Source organism: Tachypleus tridentatus, chromosome 3, assembly GCF_004210375.1.
Source record: "Tachypleus tridentatus isolate NWPU-2018 chromosome 3, ASM421037v1, whole genome shotgun sequence".
In the NCBI taxonomy this organism is placed as follows: domain Eukaryota; kingdom Metazoa; phylum Arthropoda; class Merostomata; order Xiphosura; family Limulidae; genus Tachypleus; species Tachypleus tridentatus.
This window is the reverse complement of record NC_134827.1, coordinates 75,069,527-75,095,566: the sequence shown is the minus strand read 5'-3', so window position 1 is coordinate 75,095,566 and position 26,040 is coordinate 75,069,527. Positions and strand designations below refer to the sequence as shown.

At 34.8% G+C, this 26,040-nt stretch overlaps 1 protein-coding gene across 3 annotated transcripts in view; it reads right to left on the bottom strand.

The window, feature by feature from the left end:
* The window catches only part of LOC143247206 (dual specificity calcium/calmodulin-dependent 3',5'-cyclic nucleotide phosphodiesterase 1A-like), a 135,158-nt gene that overhangs the window by 41,577 nt on the left and 67,541 nt on the right, over window positions 1–26,040 (bottom strand). Inside the window, exons 1-2 of one of the 3 annotated variants that reach the window (XM_076494879.1) lie at window positions 23,310–24,029; window positions 1,151–1,216 (exon numbers count right to left, since the gene is read on the bottom strand). In XM_076494879.1, the coding sequence (XP_076350994.1) occupies window positions 1,151–1,216; window positions 23,310–23,442 (199 nt within the window). In that variant the 5' untranslated portion in view covers window positions 23,443–24,029. Of the gene's footprint in view, window positions 1–1,150; window positions 1,217–23,309; window positions 24,031–26,040 lie in introns of those variants that run through there. The other 2 variants (XM_076494881.1, XM_076494882.1) reach the window with 2 other exon arrangements.

Sequence of the window (26,040 nt, the reverse complement as noted above, 5' to 3'; positions counted from 1 at the left end):
ACACCAAACATGCTCGCTCTTTCAGCCGTGGGGGCTTTATAATGTAAAGGTCAATCCCATTCTTTAGTAAAAGAACAGCCCAAGAGTTGGCGGTGGGTGGTGATGACTAACTGCCTTCCCTCTTGTTTTACGCTGGTATATGAGGGACGGTTACTGCTGATAATTTTGTGTAGCTTTGCGTGAAATTCAATGAAAAACAACAAAAACTTCTGATAAACACGGCGTGATGTTATTTTAATAAAAAGAAATATTTCTATTTATATTTGGTACACTAATTATCCTTTAGCTTTAATGATAAACAAAATCCAACAAAATAAAACTGTCCTTTCTAACAACATCATTTGTATTCATAGTTATAAGAGATTTACTCTTTAGATAATTGATAAAATTTACGGTCAAAGTAACAATAGAGAGGACTATTGAACTCGTTAAATGAAACATAAAGACTCCATTTCAATCCTGGTACTCTCCTTTTAGACCCGCAGTTATTCGAAATATCTTTATCATAAATATGCAATAAGAATAGTAGTGTCGGTTAGCTACTGAGATGGGATTTCTTCGGATTAATGTGTCTCGTAAAAGAGTTTTCATATGGATATCCAATACAGCTTTTATCAGAATATTTGTTGACCGGTATGAATAGCAGCAGCAACAACAACAACATAAAACTGTTAGTTAAAGACAGAACTATAAGCAGAGGTTTAATGCTTTGTTTGTTCGTTGTTAACTTTCGCGCAAAGCTCTACGAGGACTGCCCGCGCTAGCCATCCCTAATTTAGCAGTTTATGACTAGAGGGAAGGCAACTATTCTTCACTACCCACCACCAACTCTTGGGCTACTCTTTTACCAATGAATAGAGGGATTGATCGTTACATTATGACGCCCTAACGGCTGAAAGAACGAGTATGTTTTGGTGTGACGGGGATTCGAACCTGCGATACTAACCACCTGGCCATGCCGGGCCATTTATTTAAGTCTTTATCGTTTATATTATAAAATATCTGAATAATGCTCTGATAACATTTTATTTTGAAGAACGCATACTAAAGACAAGTAACTCTAAGTTACTGACTTGAGGGGGGAAAGCTTTTTCTTATATTATTTTTTATTTTACAGAAGATTGTGAAAAGTGACACCGTAGACAGTTACCTTGTGACCGTGCTGCATCGGTTTCAGGAGGTTTCTCGTCATCTTGTGTTCCGGGGGGGTTTGCCACTGTAAGAAAATTATAAAAATGAACTTAATTTTTTATTGACAAACGTATATAATATTGATACAGCTAATGAAGTCAGAATTCGGGTTTGTTCTGAATCATGAACATAGTGACCGAACACTGTTAATGTATTCTAGTCAAACAACGACTATACATTTGTAGAATGATTTCAAAATCGTGTAACACTGATGTTATTAATTTATTCTTGTGTATTATTATTTAGCTGTTTAAAATGCTACAAAGTCAACGTGAAACTTTCAACATTCCAGTTATTCCCTGTCACTGTGTTACACTGTTTTTGGGGAATTCCACCCCTCATCACGAGTTCTGGATAAAGATAAATCCAAAGAATAAGATTGAGGTTTGTCAAGGGTTACTGATGAGGGGTGGAACACACTGAAACCGGTAGAACTCTGATAGGGAAGATAAATTGGGATTGAAGTTTTCTTCAATGTGTTTTCTTCTTTATGTGTTTTAATCTAACAATTAAATTATCTGTATATCAAGTGATACATAATCAGTTATTGACTTTCAAATCTACTCTGATAAATTAGTTTCGACAGTTCCGGTCACCGGTTGTAGAAAAGCTCTTTCTACTACAATTAATGAATTCATTAGGTGTTCGCACATTTCCTGTTATTATTGTTTGAACATAACATGAATATTAAATATATTAATCAAATTAAAATGTGTACTATACAATTAGTAGTAATTTGCTTTAAAATTATTTCGTACATATAGTTTAAGGTCTGTTTCAGACGAAGATGCAATTATTTATAATGTGTTTTTTTAATGTTTGCAGAAATATAAAGTTTTCGGTTTTATTTACTCTTAACGTACAACTGCATAAAGAGATATTTGTGATGTGGTTCCTGCTGGGGTCGAACCCTAAATTTAACTCTTTTGATTCCTCACGCTTTTTGCTGAATTGCTGAGAGACAAGAAAATAGTCCTTTTTTAGCACGTATTTGTGTGGGATCGAACCGTAAGTGTTGCCAATAGAAGTCATTAAGTTTACTGCAGAGCTCATGAAAGGGGTGTAAAAAAAGATTGGTAAAGAGTCTCTTGTAAAGACACTGATAGAGCTAGGTTATACTTAGCCCCATGTTTCGTCCTTTTTCCACGATAAAGTCCTTTAAAAATAAACGAACAAAACTGAGATATATTTCAAAGATCCTGACATCCATTATAAAATATAAAAGAGCTCAAGTACGTTGTAGTCGAATACTTAGAAAATCGTACATGGATCTAGAAACACGAACAGGAAAAGAAGAAAAACATATACTTTATTTAGTCACTCTGTTTCGGCCATTCGAAGATTGTGTATTATAACAGGAATAAAATATATCTTGCATTTCTATTTCAGATGTTTAGTTGCTGAGGGTACTGTAGAGAGGGTGGAAATTGGGGAACGTCTTAGTACAAGTGATCATAGCTCTATGGAACATATCGATACAAGTGATCATAGCTCTATTAGGTTTGATGGTTTGCTACATATGGAGATAAGGAATAATAATATATTGGTTACAAATGTCAGCAAAACAAATTTCGAAGGGATGTGGCAATAATTATTTGTTGTCAATTGGCAGCTGTGTTATTTGGAGACAGTCATCAGAAATATGGACAATTTTTAATGAAAAATTTTCTCAATATTTTAAACAAATATTTCTTTTAGAAAGTTTGTTTTTTGTCTTTAAAATTTCGCGCAAAGCTACATGAGGGTTATCTGCGCTAGCTGTCCCTACTTTATCAGTGTAAAACTAGAGGGAAGGCAGCTAGTCATCACTACCCACCGCCAACTCTTTTATCAACGAATAGTGGGATTAACCGTAAATTATAACGCCCCCACGGCTGAAAGGGCGAACATATTTGGTGTGACGGGGATTCGAGCCCGCGACCCTCAGATTGCCATCAAACGTCTTTACCACTTGGCCATGTCGGGTCTTTACAGAAAGAAAGGGGTAGTTGTAAATAAAAACAAGGTTGGCTCACAAAGTATTTGAGAGATTAGATTTTTTTTTAAAAAGCATGATAAATTTAAGACGTTTAAATTGATTGGTGTGAGGAGAAATTTGGAATATTTTAGTGGATTTTCAGAAAATATTGGGCAAGGTGTCACAAAAAAGGCTTATAAAAATTATCTCTATATGTGTAGGAGATAAGTTAGTAAATTAGGTAGAAGAGTGGTTGGATGTAAAAAAGCAGAGGGTTGTTACAAATGAAACTCAGTCAAACTGGATTAGTGCCACAAGTGAGGTACCTCAGGGCTAATTCTTAGGACCATTGCTCTTTTTCACTGACGAAGGAATGGTCAATAAGTTACATAAATTTACAGATGATATCAATGTCTTGGATGTTGATGGCTGTGAAGAGGATGCTGCTGATTTATATTAGATCATTTAGTTAATTGAGTAAATAAATAGTAGATTGTCTTAAACTATAATCAATACAAAATATTATATTGAGTTATTATAATTTGGGTGGGAATAACCTTAACAGAGTCATGAAAGAAAGGGATCTTGGTGTAAGAGTTGATCACTTTCTAAAGCCATTCCAGCAGTGTGTTGTTAGTGTTGGGGCAAATAGGAGTTTAGGTTGTATGTGTAGAAATATTGAATACAAATTTAAAGAGATTATAGTGTCATTGTGCAGGTTACTGGTTCGGTCACATTTGGAGTATTGTGTTCAGTCTTGGACTCCTTATCTTAGGAAAGACATTGAATTATTAGAAAAGTTCAGAGAAGGGCAACTAAAATGGTGCCTGGGATGAGGAAGCTGTCATAAGAAGAGAGGCTAAAACCTCTCAAATTGAGTTAGTGGGGTCGGATTGAAGTGTTTAATATTGTAAAAGGAATTGATAATGTAGATGTACTATCTTTTTCATATTTTAATAGTGAGAATGGTAGGTCTAGGGAACACAATTGTAAATTTTGGCACTGTAAGAGTTGTCTTTAGTTAAGATAGTTTTATTTTTCTAACAGGGTGGTTGGTCTTTGGACTGGGTTGCGTTCGAATTTTGTGGAGGTAGTAAATATATGTGAGTTTACGAGAAAACTTGATAAGTGTATGAATAATAAGGGCTGGATTTAAGTTTTTTAAATGTTTATTGATTAATATTTTTATTTACGTTTAGAGGATGGAACAGCCCAAATGGACCAATAGATCGTATGTTGTCCCAAATCATTTATGTTTTTAATTTATGAAATAGTGTTTTTTCATTATAAAAAATTAAGCATTCACAGTAATATTAAAATTGAAATAACTTTAATGAAGGCAGTTATAAGAATGTGATAAAATGATTTTGATACACCCTGAGAAAGAAAACATTCCATTTTGTTTATGTTTCTTTGTTCTTTTAGTTGCAGAACATCAAGACACAGAATGGGTTGTCTGTGTCTAACCTACTTTGGGTGGGTATCGAGAGTGTATTTTTAGTCTTATAAGACTATTGACTTACTGTTGAGCCAATTTCATACCGAAAATAATGCGTTACGAAATTCTTATTACGACTATATTTAAACCTAACCTCAAGCTTGCATAAAAGTTAAACAATCTTTTTTTCAATATTATTTACAGTTCCTACTTTCTTTTAACCATCTAATCAGCGGTAAACATGAGAACTTTTAACGCTAAAATTCTGTGCTCAGTTCTTGCGATGGGCATAGCACAGACATCCCACTATGTAGCCCGCTTCGGAACCAGTCTAAGTCAATCTCCGATTGTTTACTAGTGTTCACCGTCTCTGTTCTTTCTGCTAAGAGTTAAGGATGGACAAATAGTTTAGGTCATTACAAGAAGATAGATTGGTGTGTTGTTTACTTTTCTCTTCTTCTCTTTGTGAATCAAGGAGGAAGAAAAATACTGATGTTACAAGAAACCTCTCACTCAGTAAACGGTTGTATCTCATTCACATAGCAGATGTCAGGAATACATGGTAAACCTGAGCACTAGTGGTGTTATCGTAAAGACCATTTGTTACGGTATAGCTAGTCTTTTGTTTCTACCTTTTTTTATAGTAACTGTGGTTTTTCTAGTTTACTTTGCAGGGTCCATGTAGGGTTAACTTACTTTTCTGAGACAATTTCGCAATGAAACGTCTCGATTTGACAAGTAGGAACTAAAGGCATTGAAAATATGAAAAGTTGAATTCTAAGTCCGTGGGTTAAACGGAGAGGTCAGAGGTCACTATGCTTCTGATATAGCTGTACCTAATTTTAAACTACTAGCCGGAATGAGGGCAGTCAGCCTGACATAATAAATATGACCCGAATAGAGGGAGTGACTGTCACTTTTATAACGCAAATGGAGATGACAATTCGAAGCATGTTTATTTTATATTACCTCTTGAATCACTCACCTCATGAACGTAGCTCATCAAGCTATTATCTGGACCATGCGTGACTAACCGCCCTCGCATCAGGCAGAATTTGTAAAATTTATAGTTTAAAGTCATGTGAAAGCCCCATGACCCCTAGACCTGAGGAACTATAATGCTAACTCTGGAATTCGATTCCTTCAATGGTCAAAGTGCACATAATTCATTTGCCAGATTTGCTTTAAAAAACAACAACAATTTTGTGTACAAGACAAGACTGTTTATCGCCCCATCCCACCACCAATTTTGTGATAATGCTAAAGCCTTGTTTATACTACGCAAGTTTGTTTATTTGTTGTTAAGCACAAACTTGTGTTTTCGGCGATCTTTTATTGCCCACCACGAGTATCGAAATTAGGTGTTTGTTCGTGTGAGTTCTTAGGCTTACTATCTAGCCACTGGAGGAGGTAATTTGTAAGAAATAATACTACTAAATGTTTGCGTTTTCTTATAGTAAAATAACATAGGGGCTATTTGCTGTGTCCAACGACAAGAATCGGACTCTTTATTTTAGCGTTATAAGTTCGAAGACTTCCCGCTGTTCCACAGGGGGATTGATAGAAATGAAACGTTTAAAACTAGAAGTAACAGAAATGATTTGAAAGACCACACGAAAATAAAAACATCTGTTTCCATCTTAATAGCTGTACTCTCTTAAGCTTGACCCCAAGTGGTACAGCGGTATATCTTCGGACTGATAACTATAGAATCCAGGTTTCGATACCCCTGGTAGGCAGAGCAAAGATAGCAAAGATAATGAACAAGTTGAGCTGAGGTCCACATGACTTTAATTACGGTTCCAAATTTAAGCAGATAGCTAATCAAATAATATAAACTCCTTAGACACACTGATGCATTTCTAGTTCGAGGCCTTAAATTTGGTATTCAGGAGTAGGAATGACTCCGACCATAACATGGTTTTTGACTAAAGAAAATATCTGATACATTCTTATGTTATTTATTATAAGAACATGAGCTTGGCGTTTTTCGTAATAAAAATTATGATTTTTTTAAAAAAACTTTTCTCATGACCTTACGGTTATTTAATGTTTTGATCACTGTGGAAAATAAAGGATTTTTACCTAAGTTTATGCCTAGCACTGGTCATACTGGTGGCTCGGAGGTAAGCTTCAGGGCTTTTATTGCTAAAAAACTGAGTTCGATCACCACTGTGGACAGAACGTCGATATCTCAGAGTGCAGAACGTACTTATTTATTAGTATTAAATAAGACAGCTTTGAGTTGTTGATAAAACAATAAATAGTATAACTAAGTGCTAAATGTTTTTAAGTGTCCTCGGCTGAGTTGTTAATGAAAGAAATAGTGTAATTAAAAGTGTTAAATGTCCCTAGTTAAAGGTTTTCATATTTGTTGTTCTTCATATTTCTATTTTAAATAACGAGAGCTCGAGATGTTTTTGCAACTAGCTAAATTTTAAGAAAATAATGAACTCATACATTTCTAATACAACTATCCTGATGAAAACGTTCCCCCTACCACCCCTTCACTCTATCGACTGTAAGCGTCCGGGCTTACAACACTAAAATACGGGGTTCGATTCCTATTGGTGGATAGAACTCAAAAACCAACTGTAAAATTTTGCTTCAGAAAACTGCTAATAGCCACGACAACCCAATAAAGATATGAAACAGCAAAATAACGAAAACTATATGTCATTCAGAAGACAATATAATTATCATATGTCATATTATCTTGACCTTTCTATCAATTATCCTCACTATTATGTACAATATAGGGCCGGCATAGTCAGGTGGTTATGGTGTTACAATGTAACGAATAATCCCACTATTCGTTGGTAAAAGAATATCCCCAGAGTCAGCGGTGGGTGGTGATGAGTAGTTGCCTTTCGTCTTTTCTTACACTGCTGAATTAGAGAAGGCTCGCGCACATAACCTTCACGTACCTTTGCGCGAAATTTAACAAACAAACAAAGATGTTAGGATTCTAAGTATAATTAAATAGGTTTTCATGAAACATATCTGTGCAAGGTTCTCATTATAATAAATAATCCACGAGAAACCGTCGAAATTAAATTATTTCAAAACTCAGAATTAGACAAAACGATTAATTTCATTTTTCGTGCAATATTCCAAAGTGCAAACGCTTTAGCTTTAATTTTAACGAATACTACCCTTTGCAAATATAATTCACAGTTTCACTGTTACACGTTAAGCCTAACCGCGTCTGTCGACGTTTTTTACCGTGCTCACTGTAAAAATCTAATTTCGAATTTTAGTATGAAAAGCCTTTAAGCTTACGTAAGGTAACCAGGTAGAGAATAGTTGATGCTTGTTCATAAACGTGCTCATAGATGAAGTGGTAAAGATCTATGCTATAGGCTTGAGAGCGTATACGCTAAAAGGCGGGTTTCGATACCTATAATGGCGCAACAAAGACAGTCTGTTTTGTAGCTTTTTGTTTAAACGTATACATGTTACAGGATCTAGGTCACAGTGGAGAGTCAAGTTTTTACAATTACTTCAACGATACAATATTTATTATATCAGACTCTGACTCACTAGAATATTAAAAAAATTTTCTCCCAAGTCTGTTACTTTATTTATAACTTAACCCAAGTATTTTAATTGTGGGGGATTTAAGTAAAGTTCTTTGAGGTTTTAAAGGTCTGTTTTTGGAACTTTGCTCATTTATATCGATTAGTCATCAGAAGACAGTTCTTTTTATTAGTTGAATACCCTTCTAATTAGCAACATTTTTGGCCATAATCCCAATAATATCTCATAAGCTTCGGTTTAGTTTATTCTGAATTTCGCGAAGAGCTACTCGAGGAATGTCTACACTAGCCGTTCATAATTTAGAAGAGATAAACTAAAGTGAAAGCAGCTAGTCAATACCACCCAGTCTTTAACCAAAGAGAAGAGGGATTGTCCATCATTTATTACAACCCAACAACTGAAAAAGTTAAGTTTCCCAGCTACCAGATCATGACAAACCTTTTAAAATTTTACAAACACTGAGCTCTTCCTGTCGAATCCTTTTTCTCTAAACCCAAAGACTAGAAAAGTAGTGTGATTTTAATAATAACCATTCTTTGGTTTCTAAGAAACTATGAAACACAAAAAGCTAATCCCATGTTGTTAGCATGTCGCTTACTTTTGTTGATGCCAGATTGGCAAATTGACTAATGGAATATTGCCAGAATTTTTTGTTTTTGTTTTTGAAGTAAGAAATTGATTGAAGATAACATCTCTTCTTTATTTTTTCAGAGATGTTGTGAAAGTCGATTTTTCGGTAGAAGCTATTCATAGGAACAGTTTTGCTTGTCTACTTTAGTATGTGGTGAAGTAATATTTTAGGGGTTGATAGAGGAATGGTTTGAATACTTAGCAGTTTGTTTTCTTTGCATGGATTCCAAAAATATCTGATGAAATCGTGGGAGGTTCTAAATGCATCCCAGTTACCTGTTCAATAAGAATATCGAGACAGAATTATGGGATACAGCACGTGCTTAGATTACGATAAAGGTAAACCATCGCTTGTGTGAGACGACAGAGTGACATGTTTCATAATAAACATAAAATAGACGTCTTGCGCTTAAATTTATCCAAAGTTTGAGTATTAATTTTCCCTAAAGTCAACATTTTATGTCGGCTATAATCGTGTGGCTATATGCTACACAGTTTTATCAAACATACTAAACCGCGAGTCCTAGGCTGTGCCCTGATAGTGACATCAGAGGGTCATACATTTTCATAATGAACGTATTGGATATGCTTGTATCACAAAGTAACCGTCTAGTGACGTGTAAGCATGCCAAAGCATTTTATTGAATTCCAAAACCTAAGTTTTGTATCACACTGACATAGTAATTCTTCGAACTCTTATTTAACCTAGAAAGCAGGTTTCGATACCGTTTGTGAACAGAGCACAAAGCATCGTGTAGCTTTGTGTTTGAATAGAAACCAACAAGCTACTTTTTGTTGTTGATATATTTAAGACTATTAATTAAATTAATTGGTTCGGGATTTCGAGCTAGCCGTTGGTAATATAGCAGTGATAAATTAAAGGGAAGGTAGCTATTCAACACCTCCCAACTACCAACGAAACCCATACTTTAGAACCACGGATGTGCTGTAAAAAATGACTGTAAAATCCCATCATTGGATCAGCATAGGACAGCTCAAGTGGTTATTATGGATGATTGTAGCTTCCATCTACACTATCATCTAACAATTAAAACCGACTGGGGGCAAACAGTCCTTATTTGACTTTGCGCAAAATTGTAAAAGAAGCCAAACAAACCTTTCCTTATTTCGGTCGTTTTTAGCATAACAGGTGAGACGTACATGGAAGATAACTTCAAAGATGGCGCTTTAGTCGTTTGGAATCTTCACTGCTCTAATAATCGTTAAGTTGCCAAAATTAATGTAATTTAATCAGAACAATCGTCGACGAAAATTGTGTATAAAATTTCAAAACTATTCAGTATAATAATTTCTCTTCTAAAAACAGCTCTGATAACAAGAAATAAATATATTGGTTAGGACAAAGCTATATTTAACAATCGTCTTCAGAAGTGAATTATTATATTCGATGTCAACAACCATCGTTGTCACAAGAAAGAGGATCTAAAGTGTCGCTTAATTGATTTGACAAACTGAAAAACAAAATGAAAGGGGACTTCGGACTGAACCATCTAAGAACGTTGCGCCTAAAACGAGAAACTTCATTGAAGACAAGCAGAAGATAAGCACGTGTTTCATCAATAAAGATTCTCGTCCTTCCATTTTCTTGCATCAATAAACTGTGATTAGAATTACTGCAAAAATAACGTGTTACAATAGGCGTGAGTTTTTAACATGGAACTTCAGTAAAGTGTAGAGTGAAAGGAACCAATCCTGTCTTTAAGCAGTTGTAAGAAGGATAGAATTTAATTGAAAATTCTTTAACGTTATGACATATATATAATTCAAATCATATAACTGAATATTTATGTTAATATTACACTCATAATATATTTTTTGAATTTTTTATGTTATTACGTGATTAGCAGAAAATACATGTAATTAAAAACACCTCAAGTGTGCGAGAAAAAGGTGCAGTCAAGAAAAAGGAATTAAGTCAAACTTTGCAGACAAACTGATAGTTACACTTATAACAATGATAAGAATTTTGCAGTAAAATTCTTCCCAATGGTATAAGTGTACTTACCAGTTGACCTGCCAGTTTTGATTTCATTTCTCTAAGTCGCACGATCAATCATTTGTTTTCACACCTAAAGTGTTTATGATTACTTATTGTAACTTTTGTTAATACACGTTAACAAACCACAGCAAATAAGAAAGTAACACTCGACAGTAACCCACATTAGGTTCAGGATCGCAACCCTATTATTCGGAACAGACCTATATATTTGAAATATATGGCGGTGGTTTTTCTCTCTAAAACATTATTAATAACTTCCTTAATAGTAACGCCATGGAATTTAGATTAACAGTTTTTTATCATCACCAGCATACACTCGGTACAGCCGTATCAAGCACATTTAATTATGATAATTGCTTAAACTAATACCACGTGACGCTGAACCCTCTGAATTAGGACAATTCCACAAAATGTAACAAATTTGTATACAAAATTTGCCAATGAGTGATAAAGAGTAACCTTTCACTATCATTGTTCTTTTGAAAACTTGAGTCAGAAACTGTTAATCTAGTTTGCTTAGCCTAATCAATTTGTACATGCACGTGCTTTCATCCTACAGTCTTGCTGCTCTAAGTCAGCCGTCTTTAATACGAATGACAAAATCCCTAAGAATAGTCCACATTTACACTTAGAAGAACCTGGAGTAATAATGGTAGATCGATAGCTCATGTGAGAATAAATTTGGTCAAGTTTGAACGGTTTTATTAAATAACTTCGCACGTGGTTTCTACTTTTTACATTAAGTGGGACTCGCAGTTGTAGGTTTTAAGGATCTATCAGTGTATCAAACTTGAAAAAAAATCTATTATAGTGAAGTGTATTTTCGTATCAAAAAGTTCTCGTAATTAAATAAATTCAATCAAAATATTTTATCTCGTGTAATTCTTGATGGATTGCCTTGAAATTTGGTATGTGAAATAAACATACAATAGCGCACATCCACAGAACACATGTGGTAGTTCTGGTTACCACAGTCTGAGCTACAGGAAGTGGAAAGTTGCTAAATTTTCATCTCTGTTAATAACACACAGTGTGTCCTGCAGGTCGTTTTGCCTGTACTATAAACTACCACGTGTGTTGCTAAACATGTGGAATTTTGTTTAAAAGTATATTAAAATAAACAAATTATTTTGGGTGATTAAGAATTTGAGTATTTGGTGTCTTCAATGTGGCACAGCAGTAAGACTACATTATATAACCTTAAAAATCGATACTCGCGAATTAGCAGAGAAGAGCAAGTCTATTGTATAGATTTTCCTAACAGTATACAAGAAAAAAACAAATTGAAGAATACTGGCGACCTATCTGGAGCTGGTAGGTTTTACCATTGGAGAATACTGGTGACCTACCTGGAGCTGGTAGGTTTTTATTTTTCATGAATACACTTTTAAGCCCCTTGTAACTTCGGAGTTATTACAATATAAACCCATAGTTTCGATGACAACAAATGATTTGAACTTTCTGATTTAAATTTCGGTCACGAACACTCAAGGGCATAAAAGCTGTTTTTCTACAAAGATTTAAATAAACATATGACCAGTACAGACCCGATATAATAAACATATGGCCAGTACAGACCCGATATAATAAACATATGGCCAGTACAGACCCGATACATTGAAATATGGAGAGTTCTTTAAGGCTGATAAGTTTGATATTTCTGTTTTCAGACAACCCATTTGCTATACGTTAATATTCCATACAGCTGCTCCGAGACAAGATATGCCACAGGTAGATGCCAAGCTAGACTTTAATTATAATTACAAACTTAAAGTAAAGAGCTGCCTTTATCCAGCGCATTTCATAGCCATCACTTTAGGGGACTTAATTTGTCCGACGTGACTATAAAGAATATATATATTTTTAATACTATATGTCTGCTCTAGCTAATTAAAGACGTCAGCTAGTAACGTCATCTGTTGCCATGACGTTAATGGTTTTCATGTTATAATGCTTCCTTCTAATACGCAAAATCCACCAAGGCGTTTCCGCGAAATTCCGTCATGTCTACTCCTCCTTAATATTTCAAAATTAATGAGATTTGAGGAACGGCCAAAAATAACTTGAGTCCTTGGATGTTTATAATTCTGTGTTTAGACATAATTTATATTGAACGGAAACAGTTTCGAAACCAGAATTACACAGTATTATGAAACCATTAAATCAAGAAACCTTTAATTTATTCCAAGACCACAACTAATGATGGAAAATAGTTTGTATTATGTGTAATATTTCTGAACTAGAGACCTTTAGTACACACAGCATTGTAGTTCCACATACTCCTGAACTACAGGGCCGGGCATGGCTAGGTATTTGGGGCGCTTGTCTTCCATTCGGAATGCTGCGTGTTCGAATTCCCATTAAACCAGATATTCTACTCTTTTAACCGTGAGGGCTTTATAATGTTACGATCAATCCCACTAATCGTTGATAAAAGAATAGTCCAAGAGTTGGCGGTGGATGATGAGAACTAGCTGCCTTTCCTCTTGCATTTTGCTAATAAATTATGGATAGCTAGGGACGGATAGCTTTTGTTTAACTTTGCGCGATATTTACAACAAACCCCTGATACACATTGGTTTGTAGTTCCACATACCCTTGTAGTTCTATACGCCCCTGAGCTACAGGTCATCAGTAGACCTGGGTCAACAGTTCACATATATAATCTTTGCTTTCGCCATCGTTAAATAATAAATTACCGTTGTAACATGTATTGTGTTCTATTACGACCGCTACAGTTTTACGCTTACATCCAGCTTATAACAATATACGTCTCTTTAACTATTAGGTTACAGTGCGTGTATAAACAAGAGTCAGCGAGTGTTCATTGTCTGGCTGGAGCTGTCGAGGAAGGACAACTATCAACACACCTGCGTCTTAACGAGACGAGCCTATCTTCCCTAGCCATACGTAATAAAACCGTTCATAGTTCTAGTGAGAGATAAATAACTAAAAGTACGTATATCCAACTCCACGCACATACACATGCAGCTATGTGACGCATATAGTTGGAGCACACACACTTTATAAATCTAGACGTACACTCATAAGTATATACCTTTTTAAATAGATACACATATATGTTTGTAAATATTTGCTTTTGAATTTCGCGCAAATCTACACGAGGGCTAACTGTGCTAGCCGTCCCTAATTTATCAGTATAAGGCTAGAGGGAAGGCAGCTAGTCATCGCTACCCACTGCCAACTCTTGGGCTACTCTTTTACCAACGAATATTGGGATTGACCGTCGATATATAACGCCCCCAAGGCTGAAATGGCGAGCATGTTTGGTGTGACGGAAATTCGAGCCCGTGACCCTCAGATTACTAGTCAAGCGCCCTTATCACCTGGCCATTTTGGGCCAGGTATATAAACGCTTTGTTAAAGGAATACGTTTTTCATTCTATATTATTTTACTTACGAGTGAAATACTGAATAAGAATATTTGGTTTGTGAGATACTAGTACAGCGGTAAGTCTACGAATTTACGACGCTAAAATCAGAGGTTCGATTCCTCTTGGTGGTCTTAGCAGATAGCTAAATTAGTGGCTTTGCTATAAGAAAAACACAAACAAGCACTCGTGAGTTGCTCTTGATAAAGCTAAGAATACTTTGTATGATTTATTACAAACAGATATTTCTGGAAGTTTTTGAGCTGATGTTTGTTTCAAAGACACAAAGTTTGTTCGTATATAAAGTCTGTGTTTTAATAATCCAGTTTATCCTCTATTTCGTAGGCTTTCGTCTCAAAAACAAAAAAAAAATAGATATTAGAAACTCGTTAACTTTCTGCTTGCGGATGAATTAATAGATGAAATCTTTAACCTACGAAGACATTCGGGTTTCAATGACGAGGAAATACGTACTATCCGACCAAACTTTCGAAAGCATTCGGGTTATCGGGTTTAAAGTATTATAACTTTCGGAAGCATTCGGATTATCAAACTTAGGAAAGTGTAACTTCCGAAAGCTCTCAGGTTATCGGGTTTATGTTTGTTTTTTTTAATTTTGCACAAAGCTACACGAGGGCTATCTGCGCTATCCATCCCCAATTTAGCAGTGCAAGACTTGTGGGAAGGCAGCTAGTCATCATCACCCACCGCCAACTTTTTGGTTACTCTTCTACCAACAAATAGTGGGATTGACCGCCACATTATAAAGCCCCCATGGCTGATAGGACAAGCATATTTGGTATGACGGGGATTCGAATCCTTGACTCTCAGATTACGTGCTCTAACCACCTGGCCATGCCGGGCCTATTATCAGGTTTAAAGCAGTCTAACTTGCGAAAGTGGGCCTGGTATGGCCTAGCGCGTTAAGGCGTGCGCTTCGTAATCTGAGGGTCGCGGGTTCGCGCCCGAGTCGTGCCAAACATGCTCGCCCTCCCAGCCGTGGGGGCGTTATAATGTGACGGTCAATCCCACTATTCGTTTGTATAAGAGTAGCCCAAGAGTTGGCGGTGGGTGGTGATGACTAGCTGCCTTCCCTCTAGTCTTACACTGCTAAATTAGGGACGGCTAGCACAGATAGCCCTCGAGTAGCTTTGTGCGAAATTTCAAAACAAACAAACTTGCGAAAGTGTTCAGGCTATCAGGTTTCTTGTTTACTATCACTTCCTGTCATTCAAAATTATTTTACAAAAAAATGTGAACAAAAAGTATTAATTTTAAACTAAAAAAATCCAGAGAAGCTGACCTATTAAATTTATAAAATTATTTGTTGATTATAAAAAAACAGAAACCGAAATATTCGCGATGTGTCCAACAAACCTTTTGGAGCGTGTAAATTCCATCTGTTACCAAGGTTAACATGAGAGTAGTACATAATAAAACACGTGCCGGAATGTGTTACGTGGTCATGTTCTGAGGTCCTCATCTCAGTATCGCTTGAAAACAAACATTTTGGACATCAGGGTTGTTAAGTTTTGTTTATTAATTCCATTGTATTCCATTATGAAACTATTTGAGAGTTATAAATGCGAAATGCATTTGAAAACAAGTTTTCTGTTTTTCTGTGTGTTGTGTTTTTACAATTCCTCACTATCTAGGGTTGTTCTTCGAATCTTAGGGTCAGTGGTTCTTCCTCTATTGCCACGAAATCGTTGCTCTGCACTTTGGGGCCGTGATGCGTTATAAGAGTAACGATAAAATTCCGCTATTCGCTTTTAAATAGCCCAAAACTTGTCTGTAATTGTTGATGGCTAGCTATCCTTCATTCCGGTGTATCAGTTTAAAATTAGGGACGGATAGCACAGATAGACATTGCGTAGTTTTGCACATATATCCGTATTATAATTACAATTACAAGCCTCTAATGTAAGGGAAACTCAAGGAGAAGGAAACTAAATATATATATATATTTTAGAAGCCTGTAGTGTCTAATTAATATACACAGTATATGATCTTTTTTAGGGTTGTACATGTCTTCAAACAACGCACAGATATTGACGTTCTTTTGCCGAAAATAACCGAAATAAAAGTAGCAAAAAACAGCAACTGGTTAAATACTTATATAGAAGCATATATTGTTGATCTTGAAACATTCCCTAAGGTAAATACCTGTGTACTTAACAATTATATATATACATTTTGAGATGTCTCCTGTGACAATTATCTCTCTACTTAATAATTACATATTGTTTATTTTGAAACGTCCTCTGTGGCATTTACTTGTCTATTTAATAATTATGTATATCGCTCATCGTGAAGCGTTCCCTATATCAAAATGTAAGTCCATAAACGAGTTCGTAAGTACGTGAAACGAAAAGGCTTGCTGAAAATAATCTACAATCTTTCTCCCCATTTTAGGTTCACCAATAAAATGATATAAACTAGTAAGGGAACATTAAATGTAAGTTATGTACTGCAGTTAGCAACATCAAGCTTAAAGTTACATTAGAAATACAATATTTTAAAGTATACTTTCAGCCAAGAATTTTTTTTTCCATGGATTTTCTTGGAGAAGTAAGAATACCCCAAAGTGCTCAACAAATACCATATTCAGGTATTCAAATTCATAGCTGTATAACACAAGTGCCCCAAAGAATGCCAATAGCTTGGTTGTAGTGACACTTAGAGGTTTTTGTGGAATCAATACTCCACTGGTATTAGACGTATTCGCAAGTGCGGGTTTCATCTGAAGAAAAACAAACACATCCTTTCGATGAACGTTCACCAGCCAGTAACCTCTTCAGTTTTTCTAAGCGGTAAGAATATTTTAAACATATTTTGAACTCCACGAGACAGAATAACAAATTCTATAGAATATGGTTATGACAGAAATGTTCGTTTCAAAATTTCAAATGGAACTAAAAGCGTAAATGAAGTTTATGATTTGAAACATTTCAATCGAACAGTTGATTTTATAATTAAGGACATTTCAAGAGTATATATATATATTTACATTGAAGGATGAAACAAGTCTTGTTATGTGACACTTGGAAGTGGCCTGGCGCCTGTGTCACGGTAGTTGTTAGTGACAAAAGATTCTGTTATTTTATTAAATGTTAATAAATTTATGACATGAAGTTTTGTATTTTAAAGTTATTAAACAAGCTTAATATTATTTTAAAATATCATATCTTCTCTACACGTTTTGGTTTGTTTGTTATTCGCTAATTTCGTTTAACTGTAGCTTTTAATATTTGAATTAATGCCTTTTTGTAGCATCAGCTACAACCCATTTCTTCACATATACGCAAAACTTTCCCAGCAGAGGTCTCACGAATTGCGCAAGCTAATATGGCCTATCAAATCATGACCAACCTGTTCTTTTCTTTCGCACTTTAAAAGATAATATCGTTTGTTACTGATACACTTAGAAACACAGCTTTGAATCTCGTATCCTTAGAACAAGACGAAAGCGAGTATATCATGATAAGTTTAGATAATTCATGAAAAATATTCAAGCTTGAAAATAAATAATTCAGTTTTATGACACGCAAACGTAAAGTCGATCATGTTTCATAACATTTACTGGCATTTTAAGCCGAATATTAATCATGTTTATGGCGCTAGGAGTTAACACCGATAACGACTTCTTTCAGGTTAACATGAAAATAATTAACACGAATCTGATTATTTTCCCTTACGCTTTAGCACGAAGTTGATTATTTTTTCTTACGCTTTAACATGAAATGCATGAAGTGTCACGAGGCAGTATTCGAGTCCATTCTTGTGTCGTAAAATCTAATTTCCAAACAACATTTCGTTATGTAAACATGATTAATTATTTCTAATTTGGTACATTTAAGTACTCAGTAATTTGGGGCTCAATCCGTTTACACACAAAAGACCGTTTTTGATATCGGGTATTACGAACTGATAATGAAATTGGTTATTAAACATTGATTGATTTTATTTAGAAATAAATGTAGTATTCTTTAGATCTTGTATCTGCAGGACTGATTGTTGCATAATTAATATAATTAACATAACATTCACTACAACAAAAGTTTCAACAAATTTAGAGAATATTTAGTTATATAGTTGAAGTTCATACAAAACCAGTCAAGATTTAAGTTCGCTGTTCAGCCAAGATTTCTTCCACTATAAGAGAAGACCATATTGGTTCAAGGAAATGTTTATGCTGTTATTAAACCTATAAAACAGTAATTAGTTCAGCGAATGTGTTTAATATTTCCTGTTCCATCGGAAACTTTAATCCATGCAGAAAACACTTTCAATGAATATCAACATATTTTTGTTCAATCAGTAACTTCTTTTTCTGATGACAACCGAAGTTTCAACAAAGACATTGCAGATACTGATCAGTTGTTCAACTATTGATTTCTCGATAAAATAAAAAGTTTAGACAAGTTCAATAAAGGTTTGATGTTTTTACATTCAAACGAAAATTCTGAAGACGACAATACAAAGTGAGAGACGTTCATTCAGGTCCCATCTTGTTGCTAAATCGGTAAAATTAAAGTAAAAAATCAGAAATAGAAAGTCAGGTTAATCAAGTAAATATTCCATTTTGTGGTACGACCAATAACTTTGTTCGATTTAATCGAAGTTTAGTCAGACAGAGCCAATGGAGTTCGTTTTTTTTTCTATTTTCTTCGTCTGTTTTATCAGTAATGGTACGAGTTGAACTATTAGTAACCGTCAAACAATGATCAAAGTTATATCTGATATTATTACGATTCTACATCTCTCGATTCTCCACTGATTTAAAAACACGTCAACAAGGTTTATTGTTTCAACAAAAAGCTAACAACCCATGACTTAGTCTCTTATTAAAAAACATCATTTTCGGGATCTTCTTCACTGTTTTATTCTCATGATCGGAATTCTGAGGAATAATTTTAGCTGTTTGTAAATATTATTCATGGATCTTTTCACAATTGTTATTAATTCTTTTTAGTTATCCAGTTACTTGAATTAAACTCTATGTTATCGTTACATTTCGTTCAAAATATATTTGTGGGCTCGTGTTAAATTACGATAAAAAAAAAAGTGTTTCCGCTTTTATGGTTAAAACAACTAAAGTGTAGAACTTGACCCAATTTTTCTGGTTCTGATAAATTATTTTGTGGTCGTGTAGACTTGACATTCAAAAATGTCAATGGCGAGCAGTTTTGCGTGACATTTATCCTGTTTCTTAAATCATTAAAAATTTGACAAGCTAGCCACTCCTCGACTGTGACAGAAAGAACGCGCATGTCGAATGTTCCAGTTGGGAATACATATATCAGGATATTTCAAATCGCAGCAACAATTTGTTTATTCATCTTTAATATTGAGAAACACATAGCCATCTATTCAGGGATAAACGTAGCCCAATGATGTGGGTGGTTAGACTGTAAATACAAGGTTCGTGGCTCACGTCCAGTCGCCGCAAAAAGAAAACACGCTTAGTACTGTGAAGCTACGAGTGAGTTATAAGAGTGACTAGCTAATATAGGAACTTACTGATATCTGGTTGCCTTGACTGCACTTTTCTGCCTCTTTATTGGTCAAGATTGATTTTGCAAAATGTATTTATTTCAGTTAACTGAGAAACTTGATGTTAAGGTATATTATGAGATAGTACTTGCCCTGTCGTGTTTGACGGGCTAAATGCCAGCTTTAAATAAACAGAGAAAGGGTCAATCAGATGTAAGATATTTCACACCGTTCCCTGAGGAGATAGGATATTTCATATTAGAAACGCATTATGGTGTAATATTTATATATTGATTTATCTTCTTTTTGTAGCTCCTCTACACATGTGCCAGGTGATGTGAAACAGACACAGATCTTAAAGATTGTTATAAAAATAAATACATGCATGCGTTCAAAACATTCACCAGTGTTAGAAACGAAGAGAGAGATATATAAGACCCTTTTTTACCACGTACTTATATTTTTCAAGAATGCACTATTAAGATCCTACTAATTATACGAAAATAATAATAAAAAAGAAACTGGAGGGTTTTTGGATACCTTGCAACTATTACCATCTAACCAGCATTTTGTTTTGTAAATCCAATTTGAGTGGTCTAATTGAAAAATCATGAACATTCCACTAATATTCGTGGTAAAAGTGACGCTTCGTTGTAGATGTACGTTGCGTATCTTATACATATTGCGAACATGTGTCTGTCTTCCGGTTTAAAAGCTGTGCACGTAGTAACAGCTCAACATTCACTGTTGAAATGCTGGTAGAACAGACTTGAATAATGTCGATGTGTACTTATATTTCAAGACCAGGATATTTTCCACTAAAGTGTTATGAATTAATCACACTGTCATTCACGTTAAAAAATATGACGAAACCTAAGGAATACAAATCTAGATTTACTGTATGTTATTGTTAGTGGCTCTTAGCATGACTGACACACTCAACAATTACTTTTCAACATGGGTGGTATAAATAGCTCAGAGTTTTGGCTTAGAATAAAACCAAGAATGTAACACAATAAACCTTTTTAACCACCATGAAATAACTTAAGTTTATTAATAGATTAACTTAAACTTTTCCCGTCACTGGGGACGGGGACTTTTTCTCATTAAAAGTATGTTAGAGTTGTGTTTGATAAAGTAAACTCCAACTAACGAGATGTGGTACTGAACGATAGGCCTTCTGACTCGAGATGGACAAAAAATGTTCTGTAGTGCTGTTTTATAACATTTCTTCTTGGGCTAAGTAAAGACAAGGAATGTAGGAGGAAGAAAGACATATTTAACCGACCTTATGTATTCATTATCAACCATATTGGTTTTAGTATAAGTAAAGAACAATCCGTTGCATTCCTATGTTTAAATGACTCGTAAAAGATGCACGTTACGCTACAAACAAAAATAAGTGATATTTTCTGATTTAAAAAGCAAAAGTTACATTAGCAACAAATATTAACTGTTGGTAGAACGAGAAATTCAATATGTGTTTAGTTCTGGTTGTCTTGCAAGTTACATTGTTATCTAACTGAGCTATGTAAACACACGAAGTTATTGCAAACTGTAAGATAAACGAAGTTTTATTATAAATAAAGATGGTCAAATTTCTGTAAAACTGTTTAGTTAAAAAACATATTTAGTCCAGATATCTTCCGGCTGTTTACAACGTTGTTTATAAAATACGAGATACATTGTGGTAAACTCGATGGGTTAGTTCCCTGCAGTGGACAGAACACAAATACAGACAGATGACATTTAATTTTATCGGTAGAGACATACGCGTCACTTACATTTTTTTTACTTCAATATTTTCCACTAATATTACAAAATTGAAGCGAATTTCATTAACTGTTACTTTTACGTGTGTATAAAATCGTCTAATATAGTTTAACACTGACATGAACATATGGTGTCTCTTCAATAAATATTAATCACAGGAGGGGATGGTTTATCCACCTCTGTACTGAATACCAGAATTATCAGCAGCCTCGCTGTAAAAGGTGAAAACAAAACAGTTTATGAAAGTAATTTTGAATTTACAGAACTCAATTGATTTTATGACGGGCTCTTTATTATTTCTTTAAATTAAACCTAAAATGACATAATCACTTTATCAACCCGGTTGTCTGTCAGCCACACTTAAATTAAAACCGTAATTTACTTTCCGCGTGCCCACCAGTGACACAGTAGGATGTCTGCGGACTCACACTGCTAAAGACCGGGTTTCAATACCCGTAGTGGGCAGGGCACAAATAGCTTCTTATGTACGTTCGAAAGTGCCTAGCATGGCCAGGTGGGTTAAGGCGTTCGATTCGTAATCTGAGGGTCGCGGTTTCGAATCCTGATAGCATCAAACATTCTCGCCCTTTTCAGCCAGGAGAGCGCTATAATGTGACGGTCAATCCCACTATTTGTCGGTAAAAGAGTTAGCGGTGGGTGGTGATGACTAACTGCCTACCATCTAGTCTTACGCTGCTAAATTAGGGATGGTTAGCGCAGAAAGCCTTCGTGTAGTTTTGCACGAAATTCAGAAACAAACAAAACTTTCCGCGTGACCAGCTCTACTAAATGCAAACTTTATAATCCACAAATAGTCACTAAAGTGGGCTATTAATTGACCTGATTAATGAAAAACTTCAACTATTTGCATCTATATAACGTTCATTAAAGAGAAACAAAAGTAAGTAAACCACATTCTGTCATATAAATATTTATATCTAGGGGTCACTAGTGTAACCTGTCGCTATAAAAATGGTCACGTTTTAATATGACGTTCTTCTGGTCACTTAAAGCAGTTTTTATACATCTAACAACGTCATTTTGGAGAAAGTGTATTACTTTATTGATACTGTCTTCACGTCGTAAGCGTATTAACGCATTAATGTCTGCCACACATTATATCTTCCTGTAGATGAATGCGTTTTGTACAGCAAAACCACATCGAGCTATCTGTTGTGTCCACCGAGAGGAAAAAAAACCATGATTTTAGTGCTGTAAATCCGTAGAATTCCCTCTAGAATTAGGAAATGTTTCAATGTATTATTACTGTCTTCCCTGTGTACTATGTCCCCTTATAGAAAATGTATATTAATGTATTATTACTCTTCACGGTGCACTATATCCCCTTGTAGCAAATGTATATTAGTGTATTATTACTCTTCACGGTGCACTATGTCCCCTTGTAGCAAATGTATATTAGTGTATTATTACTGCTCACGGTGCACTATGTCCCCTTGTAGCAAATGTATATTAGTATATTATTACTGTTCACGGTGCACTATCTCCTCTTGTACCAAGTGTATATTAGTGTATTATTACTGTTCGTTCAGATTGTTTGTTTTATTTATATGTAGGTTTTTCTCCCGTCACGCTGTTTTATATATTTAAAGGTCACCATATTGTTGTTGTACATATTTTACGTCTCAAAAACGCTTTTGTTATTTATCGTATTAACCATTAGTTTCAGTTGATAATCCACAGATGGTGTATTAATAAAACAAAAACAAAAGTTACTTATGTAAGAATACGAGCAGTTGATAATCCACAAATGATGTATTTATAAAACAGAAACAGACGTTACTTAAGTAAGACTACGAGCAGTTGATAATCCATAAATGATGTATTTTTAAAAAAGAAACAGACGTAACTCACCAATTAAATAGGAGTAACCATCAAGTTGTAACCTACACCGGCGGGAAGCGTCCCCACGCCGACATCCACTTGCCATTAGAGGAACGCTGTTTGATTTCTGTAGCAAGTCCTTCATATGTTTAGGTAAACTCATGTCTGTTGACGGAAAGTGTTGCGAACAATGTACACTAACACAAACAGATTCTAGGCTTGCTTTACGTCATAACACCATGTTTCACTGATTTCCCTCCCATTTACAGTTTTCGATTCTTTCATTGATGGCCTCGATGTTTTTAAACACATTGTTATGGGACACAAAAGACTTGTTATTGTTGAAATAAACATTTGTTTGTTTTCATGAATATTTTGTGGATATCAAAGAGCTCCCCGAAACATCCTATATTCCACTGCTAAGCCACTGGCTAAAAACTGTCTTTCCAGCTACATTGTAACATCTTTTCCTTTCTTTGTTAACCCACATTTCGGCCAAGAGTGAGAGACGGTATCACACACGGCCCAAGCACACGGAGAACCTGGCACAAGTCTGCTGTCCAGGTTCCGCTCTCTCTGGTAAAGCGCACCCAGCGACGCCACAGTGAATTTGTTAAGCGTGTGAAACAAACAAATCGACGGTTGGTGTGTTGTGAGGAAATTGTGAGAATTAATTTCTTAAACAAAGCCTATGCTTTAATCAAACTCATTAGATGAAATGCAAACAAAAGCAGTATATAGACTTTCAGCTTCGTTCACTTCCCTGTTTCCCAGAATGTTTCGCTTTCAAGCGTGTTTCTTTTTTTATCTCGAGTATGACGTCACATAACAAGGAAACCCTTGAGATTCTTTCCAATTCTTTACCTATTAGTCGAACGATAAAAGAACGATCAATAACCGAGTAAACCTTTGACCTTTATAACCAGTCTGTTTGAGTGGAAAAGTGTTATTATAAATAAAGATCTAGTGGTTTCAGTCGTGATCAGTGTTGTGGTTTCAATTGAAGAGACAAAACAATTAATCGGCGACTTTTGTTTCGTCTATTTCCACTCACATGTGCATTTTATTTCTATGGTTGTTTGTAAAATTGAAGGTGTAAATCAATACACTTTAGTTCTTACGGTTGATGAGTGTTATAACTAGATATCAGTTTTTAAACTGTGTTTACAGTGTTTCAAAAGGTCTTCGACTGCAAACAAAGATTTATTCATCTATAAATTTTTATTTTATTTGCAACTACCAGTAGTTAAAGTTCAGATATTTTAGTTTCATTCCATGAAACGAAAGAAAAATATTTTTAACAAACATAGATCTCTCTAATTCGATGTTCACAGTTTAAAACTGTTTATACAAGATATGCTGATAATCTATTAACTTTTAAAGCATTTTGCGACACTTCCATAAATGTGAAACATTGCTTTCAAAAACAAGTGATTTTTACAACTCTCCATTCTTTCTAAAAGCACAGTCAACTGATATTATATACAATTTTAGACCTTCGTTGTCCTCAAATTCCCATACAAAATGTAGGTGAGTATATTAATTACCTTAGGAACAAAACATTGTACAAAATATATTATACATATGTACACGAAAACATATTCATATAGGATGCTTGACCTTCTAGACTGAAATAAGTAAATATGAATACTTATAACAACACCAGTTTATAAATAACATATATTTTTATTTTTTTTATATCGGTAGCCAAATAGCACTTTCATCATATTAACAATGTTCTTTACCAACCAATTTACGAAGACTACATAGAAGATAAAGAATTTGTTTGTTTCAGTCTAGTCTCTATCTTTCCACCATCAAGTTCAGTCTATTCTTTCTCATACTACCATCAAGTCCAGTTTAGTCTTTATCTTACCACCATTAAGTCCAATCTAATCTTTATGTTACCACCATCAAGTTCAGTGTAGTCTTTATTTTACCACCAACAAATTCAGTTTAGTCTTTATCTTACTACCATAAAGTTCAGTTTAGTCTTTATGTTACCATCATCAAGTCCACTCCAGTCTTTATGTTACCACCATCAAGTTCAGTCTAGTCTTTATCTTACGACCATCAAGTTTAGTCTAGTCTTTATCTTACCACCATCAAGTTCAGTCTAGTCTTTATCTTACGACCATTTAGTTTAGTCTAGTCTTTATGCTACCACCATCAAGTCCACTCTAATCTTTATGTTACCACCATCAAGTTCAGCCTAGTCTTTAATCTTACCATCATTAAGTTCAGTTTAGTCTTTATGTTACCACCATCAAGTTCAGCCTAGTATTTATCTTACCTCCATCAAGTTTAATTTAGTCTTAATCTTACTACCATCAAGTTCAGTTTAGTCTTTATCTTACCACCATTAAGTCCACTCTAATCTTTATGTTATGACCATTAAGTTTAGTCTAGTCTTTATGTTACCACCATCAAGTCCACTCTAATCTTTATGTTACCACCATCAAGTTCAGCCTAGTCTTTAATCTTACCATCATTAAGTTCAGTTTAGTCTTTATCTTACTGCCATCAAGTTCAGTTTAATCTTTATGTTACTACCATCAATTTCAATCTAGTCTTTATCTTACGACCATCAAGTTCAGTTTAGTCTTTATGTTACCACCATCAAGTTCAGTCTAGTCCTTATCTTTCCACCATCAAGTTCAGTTTAGTCTTTATGTTACCACCATCAAGTTCAGCCTGGTATTTATCTTACCTTCATCAAGTTCAATTTAGTCTTAATCTTACTGCCATCAATTTCAACCTA